The 14,924-nt window shown below is 50.9% G+C and overlaps 1 protein-coding gene across 1 annotated transcript in view; it reads right to left on the reverse strand.

Annotated features, from left to right (window-relative positions):
* LOC104469653 (syntaxin-binding protein 4-like) overlaps nt 1–14,447 on the reverse strand; it is a gene marked incomplete at both ends in the record, with an annotated part of 24,089 nt that extends 9,642 nt beyond the window's left edge. The window contains 6 exons of the mRNA XM_010084239.1: nt 1,716–1,857; nt 4,433–4,553; nt 5,274–5,359; nt 12,490–12,564; nt 13,474–13,543; nt 14,352–14,447. Of these exons, the coding sequence (XP_010082541.1) occupies nt 1,716–1,857; nt 4,433–4,553; nt 5,274–5,359; nt 12,490–12,564; nt 13,474–13,543; nt 14,352–14,447 (590 nt within the window). The remainder of the gene's footprint in view (nt 1–1,715; nt 1,858–4,432; nt 4,554–5,273; nt 5,360–12,489; nt 12,565–13,473; nt 13,544–14,351) is intronic.
* Between the last annotated feature and the right edge of the window lie 477 nt (nt 14,448–14,924).

The following is a 14,924-nucleotide window of genomic DNA, read 5'->3' on the forward strand; positions in this document are numbered from 1 at the left end:
GCCTCCACAGGGTCTGGAAAGAAAGATCTTCTGTGAGTGATGCTTGTATGAAAGGAACCTCCAGCCGGCTTTTTCTAAAGGAAGTTTGTGTGGGAAAGGGCAGAAGATACTCCAGGCATTGTGACAGTCCAGGAGAGGAGTGACAAAGGCATAGAATCCATGCACAGACCTAAATTACCATGAGGGTGGTGTGGTTAAACCCTGTCTCACCACACACAGCTCGAGCGCTTGGCTCTGCGAACACACCATGGAGCTAGGCTCCACGGGCAGGATGAGCCTGGCTTATCATTAGGCTGGTGAAGAACAGAAACGGGCTGCTTAGGAATGCGGAGGATTCATCCTCATCAGAGGTCTTTAAGAACAAAGAGTTGTTCCTGCCTTTGGGTAGGAGCCTAGATCAAACCGACTGCTGAGATCCCTTCCAGCCCTGTGACTGGTGCCGAATGAGATGCAGGTTGTTCTCCAGAGAAGGGTTTGTTTTAAACCCAAGACTTCTGAAACAGGTCTGAATGCAGGCCCTGGAGAGGAAACTCCTCTCATTACCTCACACATCCTTCGCTGTCTCAAACCCAAGAGAGAAGAGACAGTATTTCAGATTTAAACTACCTGGCTGCCAAACAGGGCTATGTACATCAGCACTGCAGACCCTCCACTGTCCAGGGCCACCATGGGGTCCCTAAAGAAGAGTTTTCTGATCAAAGAAAGATCACAGGACCTATGTCTGTGGTCTTAGCCATGAACTTGTCCCTGCTCACTGCAGGGGCGCTGGACTAGATGACCTCCATGGTCCCTTCCAAAGCAAACTATTCTATGACTCTATGAACTTCAGCCTACCTCTGGGGACCTCATGTGGACCTTCAGTCTGCAGGAACCCAGACCGTTTCCCATGACCTTTGGAGGTGGTGACGGGATGTTGTTATGAACGGACAATCCAGGGTGTAACCGTCCCCTTCCAGGAATAAAGGCCACTTCTGTGTTTGCCTCGTGTCTTAAACAAACAACAAATACAGAACATTTTATTAACAAAAAAAGCACAACTCAAATTTGCAGAAATTTCATGCCCGTGGTTCTTTCTCTGGGATAATCTCACTTAAGCCCAGATAGCCTGCACCAACATAGCTGGATCTCCACCAGCTGCGCTGCTTGTTTGACCTTCAGTTCTGTAGCAGAACTCTGCTGGGCAGTGATAGGGGATACTCATGAGGACCAGAACATTGGGAAGGTCTGGATTATGCTTCAGGATGATCCATGCATTCAAAATTTCCTTATCTGACCACCTATCAGGACCATCTTGAAGCATCATTTAAGACTAATAACCCTCACGCTTCTTGAAGCCAAACATTGGTATAACAGGAAGGGTTTCTGCCCAAGACTCAACAGCACCGTGATGACACAGGAAATAGGTCACAAGCCTACCTGAATTTGGCTTTTGCAATTATTTTTCTGGCCTCTTCATGTGTGCTGCCCACCAAAGAATCTCTATTGATAGCAATTAGTTGGTCACCAGGTCGAAGCCGACCATCCTAAACAAAGAGGGAGAAAGTCACAGCGTTGGGAAGGAAGGTCTCTCTGCCTAAAGCCTTCTCCTGCAACACAAATCCTCGTTAGTCCGTGCAATGCACTATTCATCTATTCTTAGAAAAGCTGCTTCAGAGGAGCTGCAGCCTCTAGGAGAGGTCCCCATTGCAAGTCAGAGGGTCTCCATGCTGACTTACCTTGTAACAGTCACCATCTGGCATAAGCTCTTGGACATAAATCATGGGGCCATCAGGCCTGTTAGATCCACCACTGATTGTCAGCCCTAAGCCGGAGGATTTTGCTATAGAAATGCTCTGGATTCCTGATTCAATGGAGTAGCTGCAAGGGAGAGACGTTAGCAGGTGACTCAAGGTGATCTGGTTTATTTTCCCATGCCGCTGAACAAACTCTGCCTGGTTTGCTTTCCATGCATGATCCTTCTAACTTCTCCCAACCTTTTCTGCCTCTGCATCTTCCACCCAACCTTGGAAAGAAGAGGTGAGAACTCCAATTTCTCAGCAGACATTGTTCAGCATTATGAAGATGACTGGGCTGTGTAATCCCAAATGCTGGGGAATACTCATTTGCATTTAGAAAATAGAGAAGAAACTAAAGGTTTAACTAGAATGTATTTGACACTCTGGGTTTTTATAGCCAAAAGCACACAAAGGCTCCACGTGGTTATTGTTCAAACCCAGCTAAATCACCAGACAGCAAGCTATGGATTGGTCAGCTATTAAGCAGCCCTTAGAAATTGTGAAATCAAAGCTCAGGATACACAGCTGACTACGTCTTAATCAAGGTTTGCACTCAACATCTTGGAAGATGCCCCAAGAAAGGAGCCCTTAAGCACCTTTGTAGCAATACCCACCACCCGGTGATTACTTCTGCGGCAGTGGTACAGATGACTCGCCCGGTCAAGGACGCACTGCAAACGGAGCAGCGATAAGGCTGCACCCCACCCTGCCAGTTGGGACCCAAGAGGCCACCAAGACCAGGGCAGAGCAGGTGGCTCCATGCCAGGAGGGAGGTTTGGCCATTGCAGTGGGTGCTCGTGCGAGCAGATGTTTCACTGAGCACCCACGGGGTGGTGGGCAGCGTTGCAACGGGGAGGTTTGGGGGAAGGATTTGGTGGAAGCCAAGGGTCAGCAAGGCTTTTCCTCCTCATGGGCTGGCCACAGCTGGCTTCTCTCCCTTTTGGTTTATTTCCAAAGCAGACACTCACCAACCAGTCTGCAGTTTCTGCTCCTGTGTGTTATCTGATGACTCGAGGAGCAATGACAGCTGTGCATCCTGTGCCTCGCAGTGACACCAGCATGTAACTGCCCTGTGCTCTCCAGTGATGCCATCCTCAGCAGTCAGACACCCCAGCGAGAGAGCAGCTGCCAGCATCCCCAAACTGGCCGTGGGCTCCTGGGAGAGCCAGTGGGATTCATGGGGAAGAGGAACTGCCTCTTAGTCTTATGAAAAAGCATTGCTCAAATAAATATTTTAGGAAAATGATGTCACAAAATGTGACGTTAAATGTAGATGTCCATTCAAATCAAATCATCAGACATGATCTGGGGCAAGACTGAATCGTATCTGAGTCCCGTTGCTCAGTGGGGTGGCAGGATCTCAGGTGACACTGCGATGACAGGTCACAGCCTGGGGACAACCTGTGGTGAGCAGAAGGGATGGCAGTCACTGGCATGAAAAGACCCATGGCCCAAATGACATCTCTGCAGCTGACCACCAACGCTCAGCGGCCACCAATGGTCCATGATTTCAAATGGCTCATGCTGCTCCCAGGGCCTGGCACCGGCATGGAGACAAGCAGAACGTGGCACCGCATGGCAACGCGGAGCCAGGAGGCCACCAAACCCAGTCCCCTCTAGCCTATATCGCAGCCTGGAGCAGGTTAGCAGCACAGCAAGGATGTCTCGTTTGTCCAAACCAGCTGCCAAGGAGCTGAGCTGGCCTCTCCTCCTAAGGGTCTCTCACTCTGTGCAAGGAGTCTGGTGCCAAATATTTGACCTCTGCAAGTCCCTCATAAAGAGCTGCATTTAGCAAGAGGATTCACTGGTTCTGCAGCAAGGGCTGATTCCCTTTGCCAGCAACTCAGCTTGTTTATGTTGGCAAAAGAAGGGAAGCTGCCAGCCCTGGGGATGGTCAGTTCCATGACTCTTAACACCCTTCAAGGTTCCTCTTGAGAAGGGCAACCCCAAGCACCCCGAAGATGAGACTCCACAGAAAAACAAGCTCTGCCTGTCCAAACCTCTGAGCCTGGGAAATATAAAAGGGACAGATGACCACATGAAAACACACACTCCAGGAGATGCTCTGGAGACAAAAGGATGCGGTGTCTGTAGGCAACCGCTGGTGACAACGACGCAAAGGGCGTCGGGAGCGTTTGCATTGAGAGGGCAGCGCTCATACTCATGCTCTTGTTGCACGATGTTAACGTGCCAGAAGCAGGGCAATAGGAAACGAGCTCCTGAAGCACCTTCTGAAAGCACCACTGGCCTCGCAGAAACACTCCACTCATGACATGGGTTAGAAAGGTGACTCAGTGGGCTGTAAGCCACGGCTTCTCCCCAGGTTTCAGAGGGGAGGAAGAGGAGCGGTTGGGTGGTTAACTGTGTTACAGACATATTGACTGCCTCAGCAGGGAAGCTTGGCAGCTCTTGGGTACAGGCTTCCCAAGAACAGACAAGATGCTACCACGAGAAAGACTTCTAGAAGACGCTGTGGTCTCCTGGCCACCATGGTGATACAACAGCACAGAGGACGTAAGGATGAACAGAGCCGTTCTTCCAGCACTGGGATTATTTACTGGATCTACCCCTAAGACAACATTAGACATTCAGTGCTATCGTCACGACTGACCAAGGGACAGGCTCTGCGGGGCCGGCCCCTCGCGACGCGTACGTACTGTGCGTGAGAGGGGTGCACCGGGTTCCCGATGAAGGGGCCGTGGGAGTTGGCGGGGCTCAGCAGCAGCGGGCTCTGGGAGCGCGAGGAGGAGCCCGAGGATGTGCTTTCCAGGTATCGACCTGAACAGCAAAGTCAGAGTCAGCGCAGGGAAGGCAGATACTCCAGCTTCACCCCCCTCCCCTGCTCTGCCACAGGGACCTGACACCATGTTCCTAGCTTTTTGAGGAGAACCACATGGTCGTTGAAGACATTGGTATATCGCTCACGGAGAGGAAACCTTCAGCCTCCTCGGCACCATCCTGGCATGGGACTGTCATCCCCTCTGCCACAGGGGAAGGGCTAGCAGCGGTCTGGTGGGATGCCAAGCCAGGGGACACCTTCTCTCCCCACACACATGTGATGTGATGTGCTGGCACGTCGCTTAGGTTAACCTTGTTGGGTGTCATTAAACATTTCCCATTTGCAAATGAAAAATAACGATCATTGAATGAATGATTGCTGAAATGCTTTGAATTCCACGGTAGAAAGCTGTCCCTACAGAGGCAGGTATTGCTGAGGTTCACTGCCCAGTTCTGGACACCTGGGAAGCGGTTACGACCCCAGCTTAATTCTCGCTGCCCCGCGTGCGGGCAGGACGGGCCATGCCTGCTGCTCTCCACCTGGGGACACATCAAGAGCTTGCAATAAGGATGAGCAGGATTTCTTTTCCTTCAAACCTCCACCCAAACACCTACATGAATCAAATTAATACTATTCCAAAATAACACTGGGATAAAGAGAACGTTCTCAGCAGGGAGAGGGGCTTTTGGTTCCCCCCAAAGGCATGCTGAGCTACTCACTGCCGCCATGCAGGATGGGGGAGCTCCGCGCTGAGCCCGTGTTGCTCTGGGAGCCAAACTTTTCCAGCAGCTCAGAGAACTCTCTCCTGGAAGGAAAAATATATTATAGTCAGCTGCTGCTCAAAATTATTCCCCACCTGATTATACGACAACAGTGCCTCTGATGGCTGTGACTTACTGCCCAGTCTATAGGGCCTGTTCTCTCCGGCAATGGGGGGCAGACAGAGCTGTCTCATGAATTTCAAGAGGCTGTTCAAGGCTTAAGGTCGATAATCAATCTCACAGCAGTGCAGCTTTCCTGCGATGGGCTGGAGCTTCGGTGTGCTCCTCCCCTGCCCTGGAAAGTGCTCAGGGTGAACATGGGCAAGAGGAGCTGGGAAGGGAGTGTGGACAGGTGCTGGTGACGGGGAGTGTCCTTCCTGAGGGAGGGCAGATGAATGCAGGAGCCCTGCCTTGCCCCCCACCGCATGGACCTTCCTGGGAATTGGCTGGAATAACTTCACCCCCAGCGATAAGGCTCAGAAGTTTTGCTAACACACCACACAGATTAAACAGACTGCAGAGTTACAGCTCATTCTCACAAACAGAAACCAAAAATGCTTGGCCTGTTTGTGACTACTTCCAGAATAGCTAAATGTAGATCATTCTCTGTTTTTTCTTCTCCTTTCCTAGATGGAAAGCAGTTCCTGCTGGGGTGAAGAGGGGAGGTGGCTTCTGGACCACATGCAAAAGAAACATCCTGCTCTCTGAATCTCTCTCCATAGTGATATCCTCCAAGAACCCTGCAGGATAAACTCTTGGAGTATAAGACCTCAACAAAGACCTGGACACACAGAGCTGGTCTGGGGCAGCACAGGCTTCTGTACTCTTCCCAGCAGCTCCTGGCTGAAGATGCTAACCCAGCCGTACATGCTAGGTTTACAGATATCAAGATGAGAAGGGCTTGTGGGTGAATCCAAGAGAAGGGAGGAATAGCAGCCCACAAACATTTTGCATGATCTCTATGTCTTGACATAAACCCCCCTTGCTTCCTATATTACCTCTCTGCAAAGCAATCTCACCCACGACATCCCCTGAAAAGCTGCCTCAGTGCCCAAGTGCCTTCATTAGTGCTTTCCTTCCAGGTCAAGTTTGACCACCACATAACCACCCAAGTGTGTTGAGTCCCTAATAAGCTGTAACTACCCATGAATTGCTTTGTGACCTTCCTTTGGCCAAGTGCGGTATGTTGAGTTTTTAAACCCCATTAAGACCCACCATTAACCAGTTGACCAGCTCCTGCACGATTTCTGCAATCCTTCTTTGAGCTGCCTTGAGCCTCTCCCATCCTTTCAGATGAGGAGGCATGGGAAGGGGATGCCGCATCCAAGCATCAGCCTCCCACGCTCATCCCCGCCACACTGGCTCTCTGCTCCCAGGAGCGTTCTGTCCCTCTGCAACTGTGTGGTCCTCGCCCTTCGCAACCCTGAATCAATCCAACCTTTTGGCAGAGAGAAGAGCCTCTAGGATGACCAATTTCTTACAGGTGTCACTAAATAAGCAGCCAGGCAGTGGGGTGAGACCCTGAAAGTCTTGTTTCTGTGGCCACGGTGACAACATTAGGTGTCCACTTTGAAGGCATGAGGGAATCCCCGTGGGAAGGTGCCTTCTTGATGCTGTAGCCACAGGAAAAGCCTGGTTATGACAGTCAGACGAGCTCAAGACATAAATCTGTAGGAAACCAGCCACAGCAAAGTTTCCTCAGCGAGGAGACTGCTCTTACACACCAGCAGACGCTGTGTCATCTGCAGACTTTACCGGGACAGATGTTCTGTATTATTGCCTAGATTAGAGTCAACAATATTAAATGATGAATGAATCATCAGCTCCTTAGGTTCCTGCTGGAAATGTTTTCAATAATTTACATCTTCCCATTACCAACCAGCTCATTAACAAACTTCAAAGACCAGTGCCTGCCTTATCTAATATTGCCATCAAATTTATACCTTATCATTTCATTTAATGCTCATTTTAAAGCCAAGTGTCGCACAATACCTGGTGGAAAGCCTTGGTGCATCCCAGGACTTTACATCAACGCTATTGTCTTCATCAACTAAACCCATGACATTAAAAAAAGGCAACTACTTTGTTCATAAACCCCAGCTTCCACAAAACTGTTTTAATGGCAGTTTCATAGCATTGGGCGCTAAATATTTGTAAAAGCCAGAGAAAGTGGAAGGACAACTTAGATCCTAGAGCAGTAGAACAGCGGATTGCTGTTCTGAGGTTCCCTGGGTTAAGCCTTGGATAGATCTTGCCTTGGCAGAATTTTTCCAAATTTACAGTAACACGCCTGTATTTCTATAGATGATTCCCACTCCCGTGTCACTGGTAACTCCTGCACCGATGGCCTTATCCCTCCACGACCTGTTGCAATGGCAGGTCTAACGTGCTGGACGCTCAGATATTATTTCCAGTGGTTACCAAACCATCAGCAGCCGGGTTTTTGTTTTGGGCTGGGTGTTTCTGTGGTCATCTATTGTTACATTTTCCTCAGATAATAACTCATCAGAGCACAGAACAGGTTATGAACTTAAAACAATGGCTCAAAACTCTTAGTCAATGCAAATGCAACGAGTCTGGCAGCTCTGATGTCTTTAAACCCTCTGAACAATGGGAACCCAATCACCGATCCGTGCTGTCCAACTCTGCTATAAGCAAGGGCAGGTAGGACTTGGGCATTCTTTGTTGTTATTTCATGTTGTTAAGTTCATCCCCAAAGGAGTATTTATCATTATTTGCTCCGGAGCTTGCCCAGCCAGCTCTCAGCCCAGGGTGGCTTTGCAAGGCTGGGTCCAGCCCCGCCGTTTGCTGGAGGGACGAGGTGACTAAACGCTATGTCACAGGCAGTGCTTTGTTGGTCTGTACTGCACCAAGGTCATCAACACATGACTAACTCGAAGCACACGCTTATCCCGGCAGCAAGCAATCCACTTTCTGGTGTCAATCTCCTGAGAATTAATTTTGGGCTCAGCGCTGTATTTGAAGGAAGTTGCAGGCGGGCAGACGATGCCCAAACATTACCAATTAATGAACAAGTACGCTGAAGGAGTGCCATCCAGTCTTGCCTTGTGCTTTCAGACACTGAGAGACTTCAGAAGACGTCTTTAATATTTAAAATTTGACCCCTACTAAAACATTTTGCATTGTCAGGTGTCTGCAGGACTAAAATGCCCAGCTATTAAAAAAAAAAAAAAGTGGGGTTGTATTAGGTGGAAAGTTCATTTTAACAATCCCTTCTCCAGTTGTTTTTCATCATGACACAGACAGTTGAGGTCTGGAGGATCCCTGCAGCAGAGCTCGGACCCGTGGTGGGAGGATGGGGTTTGCCGGCAGCAGCCAGCTGTGGGCCGACTTTGCTCCAGATTAAAGCAGCAGGGGGTCAATCTTCCTGCAGAATGTTGCTGGTTTATCTCATAATACCTTTTTGTCCTGCCCTTTTGTTCTGGGGAGAACAAAGGGTGAATCCTACATCAAAGGTGACGTGATGGGAGCACAGCGTTTGGAAACCTCAGCTCCACACCGCGGCTGGGGACAAAGAGGAGCCTGTGACACCAGCTGAATTAATGGCTTGTCTCAAAAACCCAAGCCTGCAGGTCAGCGGGAACCGTGAACCCAAAGCGCTGTAAAAGCATCACAAAAGCAGATTTTCTCACGCCCAGCTCGCGGCAGCTGCAGCGTTTCCACTGGCTGTGCATCATGCTGCTGCGAGCTTTGCCTTTCCATCAGTGCCGAGGCAGCGGTGACATGCACATCTCAGCTTCTGGATGCCTGGTTTTCTCCAAAGAGCAGCCAGTGACCCTGGAACACCCCAGGCTCATGGAACCAGCCCCACCAGTGCCTTCCAGAGCGGGGCCAGAGGAGCCACGGAGATGGTCCGAGGCTGGAGCAGCTCCTGTGCGAGGACAGGCTGAGAGAGTTGGGGGTGTGCAGCCTGGAGAAGAGAAGGCTCCGGGGAGACCTTCCAGCACCTTCCAGTGCTGAAAGGGGCCTACAGGAGAGATGGGGGGGCTCTGGATCAGGGGTGGAGGGACAGGACGAGGGGGAACGGTTTTAAGCTGAAAGAGGGGAGACTGAGATGAGATGTGAGGAAGAAATGTTTTCCTGTGCGGGGGGTGAGGCAGTGGCCCAGGTTGCCCAGAGAAGCTGTGGATGCCCCATCCCTGGAGGGGTTCAAGGCCAGGCTGGATGAGGCTTTGGGCAACCTGGGCTGGTGGGAGGTGTCCCTGCCCATGGCAGGGGGTGGCACTGGGTGGGCTTTAAGGTCCCTTCCCACCCAAATCATTCCATGGTTCTATGATTCCCGTTTAGCACCAGCTGCTCAGATGAAGAACCCTGTGGGCTGAGCCACTGCTGTCCCAGGTAAAAAGGGATTAACTGGCATTGGCACCAGGCTGGGCATGAACTCCAGCAACAGCCTCTCTGCTGGTTCCTGGGTATCAGCTGATGCTGGTTATACGTCTGCAGAAAAGCAGACTGCTGTCCTTCCTGCTCCTCGTGCAAGCCCTGTTGATATTATAACCCATTTTCACCGAGCGTATCACAGGGAGATGCAATGCATTTAGCATTTTATCATGCAGGGACTAGGAGGTGCAGCGCAAACAGGCTTTCTCACAGCGATAAACCTGAAAGACCAGGATGACATCTGTGCAACGCGTGGAAACAAGGAACTATTGTAACTTTCAGGCTGAGAATGAATAAACAATAATTATGCGTACGCAATAAAATTATCCTCGTTAGCTAAAGATGAGCACAGGCGAAAAATCCAATCCAACCGTCATCCAAACCCAGCGCGTCCAGCTCTAAATCTGAATTTTCTGCTCCAAGCCCTAGCATTACTGCCGCTCTCTGCAGCATGTCTGATGCGACAGGCTGAAAACATGCAGCTTGTGCACGCCAGGACCAAGTTTCCATAAAGAGCACAGGTAATTTGGACCTATAATTAACTCCAGGGACAGATAATAGCGTTTATGAGTCAAATTCACCCAAGGGCAACCACAACAAAATGCTCCTCAGCTGAGTCATTGGGAATATTGGCAGGCGGGTTGGATCGTCTTCCAAACCCCAAGCCATTACGTTTCCTCCTCCAGCATTTACGAAGATGACCTGCATGCGAGGATCTGCAAATACACTGAATTATCCTCCTCCCAATGTCCTCCTTCAGCTTTCGTGTCTCGTGAGGCACGTTGCTGGGTAGGGGGAAGGCGCGAGGCTGCCCTCGACTCGTGGGAGTTCACGGTGCAGCATCTCCTGTGTGCATCGCCTCTGGAGCTGACGGTCCCTGGGGAGTCGGAGAGCCCGTTCCGACCCAGACAGAGGGCTGTCTGCTTGCCCACGCTCAAGAACAGACTTAAAAGATAATAGGGCATCAATAAAATCAAGACACAACTAAGGAGGAAAAAAAAAAAAAGCAGAAAAATCCTTCCCCCATTGCCACAGCCCTTAATCCTGGAGATATGTATTCGTGTATTAAACAGTTTGCAAGATGATTATGTAAGTGAAATCTCTGCAAATCTTTTAAAAAAAAAAAAAAAAACCAACAACAAAACCCAAACCTGATTACTTCCCCACTGTCCCGCTGGCTAACCTTTTGCAGATTTAACAGATAACCAACAGCAAACGGAGGCCAAATGAATTGCTCAAAGTTCCGTTGCCCTCCCCATCTCCCTTGGCCGGGTTTCCAGCAGCTCCTCCGCGGGGCGGCTGGGGACTGTGACAGATGCACGGAGGCGCTGGAGCTGCCGACAAAGCCACGCGTGCATGTATTTTAAGAAACATCTGCTGTGATTTAAGATATTAGGAGGCACATTGAGATGCCTGAACAGCTTGGAACAAATCAGCATGGGCAAAAGCAGAAAACGTGCTTTGGGGGCTCTGGCTGAGAAAAAGTGTTTTTCTGAGCAAATCCTGCAGCTGTGGGAATCCATCCCTCCTGCTGGGGACCAGCCCTGGCTGCAGCCACCTGGAGAGGGGACATCACAAGATGCCTACTGCCACCCAAGGCAAGCGCAGGGACCACTGCGACAGAGGCGCATCCTGCGCATCCTTACTGGGACCAAGAGGGTCAAACTCCCGGGTTGAGCTCTGGTGACCTGCTCGCTTCACCCAAGTGGTTCCTCAGCAGCTGCTGAAGGACTTGCAGTTAATATAATAATTTGAGATGCTACTTTCACCAGAAGAGTGGGATAGAGGTAGGTAAAAGCAGTTATTAATAGCAAATAATTCTTCTGCCAGAATATTACTGAGTCAAAATTAGTCCCCTCCCTGTCATTACAGCACTGTCACTGCTCTGCTAAGGCTGCAACGCTCCACAGCTGCTGATGGACAAGGAATGAAACCATCACCTCCAACGCTAATGGGATGCGGGTACGTTGAGCAAACAGCTCTGTGATCTCCAGCCACCCACACTCAGCGCAAAGCCGCAGTGCCACCAGCCTGCCTGCCCACGACCATGCTCTCCCCGAACCCACGCTCATTTCGGTGGTTCCTGCTGCACCTCAACTTCCCAGACCTGTGTCCCTATTCCACATGGAGAGGATGCTCCAGCACGTGGCACCAGATCTCCCAGGGGATGCGAGCAAAGGACCCCACTGAGCCCACACCTCGGTTTCCACAACCCTGCCCTCTCTCGTGACACATTGTCCTACACAGCTTAAATCCAGGCAAGACAAAACCAAACTCTTTTCTTCTCCTTTTGCTCTCTCTGAAGAGGCTTGGAGGATTCAAGGTTTTGCAGGGATTGGCAAAGGTTTTGGGGAGAAACTCCTCATCCTCCCTGAGAAGGAGGAATCTTCTGGAGAAGGAAGACCTTAATGCACCTAACTGGAAAGGGAAGGGAAGATCCTCCTGTCCCTACACATCTTCATCCAAAGCTCTATGCAGGACCTGATAAGCCAGAGGCAGCTCTGCACCACGCAGCAGAGCTGAAGGAGCTCGTGCCACCTGACAGCTGAACCTGGAGCTGCCCTGCTCCTTGCTGGGGAAACGCCCGGGGAGATCTGCTGGATGCTGGGATGCCCCACAGATCTGGCGCAACCAGTTTCACTTCCCTTCCTCTCACAGCTCAGTGCAGCTATCAAGGACCCTTGGCCACCTCCGTCTTTACCGTGGGCTTTGAGCCCGTGGAGTTCCAATGCTGCCCAGCCACGGTGCCAACGAGCGCCGCCGTCCCTCTTACCTGGCATCGTCATCACGGGCTATGAGAAGGCGCATGTGGCTGGTGGCTGATGCCGTCCTCAGGATGTCCACGGCCCTGTGAGACAAGGACCACAATACATCAATGGCAGCTCACAGCGGGGCTCCACCAAGCTCTCCAGCCCCGTGTCAGAGCTCATGGCAAACTGGGCAGAGACCCACAGCCTGGGCAAACCCCTCTGCAACCAAGGGACCTTTTTTGTCTGGATGCCTGTGGAACACCCCTGTTCCCAGGAGATGCATATGGTGGTGGTGGCGAGCAAATACCTCCCAGAACATTTCCTCCATTGGGAAGTTTCCATCTCAGGGCGGGCCACGTTCTGGTTCCAAATACACCCATCCCTGGGGGAGTCAGGGCAGCGTGCTGGGGGCCCGGCACAGCCTCCCTGCAGCTGCACAAATGTCTTTGAGGACCTCATCCATCAAACCCACCCACCCACCTCTGGGGCTTTGGGAGCAGCTCCTCATGCTGCTTCCTGAGCATCTCTCCAACGCTGTGCAGAAGCACAAGGCAGCAGCAGGTGGTTAATGGGAAAGAGGTGCCCCAAAAGTGCTGTGCCCCTCTGGAGCAGTGAATTATTTTCTTGGCAGGGAGATGAGGGGCTGGATGGCAGCTCTGGAGGGAATCCCCTGTGCAGGGCAGCACTGTCGGGGTTGGGCACTGGGGAATCTCCCATTCTGGGAGCTCTGGGGCTTGCTGGGAGCTGCAGCAGATGGAGCGGGGGTGCCAGGAGCTGATAAAAACCCCAGAGTTGTGGGGAAATGTCTGAATAGCTCAGTTTGGGTTCTGTTTTAATATAGAAACTTTTCATTTGATAATTCCCAAGTTGGCTCTCGGGAGCAGCATGGCTGTCAGGGAGCAGCCAAAATGATGCACTGGCATCCTCTGTGCCACCTGCTGCCTAAACCACTTCACAGAATTCTACAAAAGCATTGGGAATGCAACATTTCAATTTGGGTATGGTACCTCTCGCTTGTCACCCCAATTAGGGAATCTCCATTGACCTCCAGGATCTGGTCTCCTGGCTGCAGGCGCCCTGGAAAAGAAGACTAATGGATAGAAACTGCAGAAAATACAGCTTGAAGGGACTGGGAGAGGTTGGGCAATTCCTTCCTTTGCCCAGAGACAGGATGAAATACGCATAGGTCGCTCCTGAGATGCTCATCCGACCTGTTTTTCAAGACATCCACAGATGAAGTTCCTGCAGCCTCCCTGAACAGCCCGTGCCAATGTCGCAGCACTTCCTCTGCTGTAGCAAGTTACGAAAGTAAATACCGAAAAAATGCAATAAAGCTTTTATTTAATTGAGTTTGAGGTCAGGTAGAAAACCACGAGTGGCACCTCCACCTGTTCTGGATTTATTTTTCTTTAATAGGTGGGAAAATGATGTTGTAACATTTGGGGAGAAAAAAATAAAAATCTTTCTGGCTTAAGCTCTAAGAGGTGAACTCTGCAGAGCCCTGCCTAGTGCCTCCTTGTTTGAAGATGCTCAGAATGAAATCAATAGCCGAGAGCAGAGCTGAATTTCCAAAAGGATCTCCAGTTGTTTGGGGGTTACAGGCGGTCAGTGGCACATGGGAGAGGCCAGGCAGCAAGGGGAGGCTCTGCATGGGGCGGAGATGGAGCTGCCTTTGCAGCCATGAAACAATCCCTTTGCTGGAGAAGGCAAGACAAGGCTGCTGTGAGATGTTACAATGAGTGCCATGGTAAAAAAAAAATACCCCCGCTGCTGGAAAATCTGGGGACAAGCAACTGAAATATCTAATAAGGCAACGTATAAAATAAATACACTGGATTTTGGCTTTTCCCAGCCTTTGTGGTGCTCTGCACCATGTTTAACTCACCGTCAGCATAAGCAACACCCCCTGGAAGGATCCTCTTGACATAAACCCCATATTCTTCTCCAGTGGGTTCCTTGATGCCACCAATTACCTTAATACCTGGAGAAAAAGAAGTACCCGTGACACAAAGGCAGGAAAACTGCTGTTCCCACAGGCTGTCTCGGAGGGATGCAGCTCCCGGGCACGGCAGCACCGCCTGACGCCCCTTTTAGGAACCGTTAGGGGAAAGCCCCATGTACCCCCTGCACTACACAAGCGGCAGGGGAAGGAACAGGATGCAGCTGTGGACACAACACAAAGGCTGAAGGCATCTGATAGCACCTGCTTGGAGCAACAGCTACAGAGAAACAGCTTCTGAGAAAGGCACAGGCAAGAGGCAACCACCTTCCCCAACCCTGAGTTCATCGCTTGCAGCTAAATGTGTCACTGACGGGTGGCTGTGCTCACGTCTCTGATAAGACTCATCATAGGAAACATTACTGGAGACAGGTGTTTCCCCTCAGGAGACCCCCTGCAAGGTACAACATCTGGGCAAGCCCCAGGTTCAATGCAGGGGTGAGAATGTCCCCACTGCAG

This window comes from Pterocles gutturalis, unplaced genomic scaffold, assembly GCF_000699245.1.
Source record: "Pterocles gutturalis isolate BGI_N339 unplaced genomic scaffold, ASM69924v1 scaffold36205, whole genome shotgun sequence".
NCBI lineage: Eukaryota > Metazoa > Chordata > Aves > Pterocliformes > Pteroclidae > Pterocles > Pterocles gutturalis.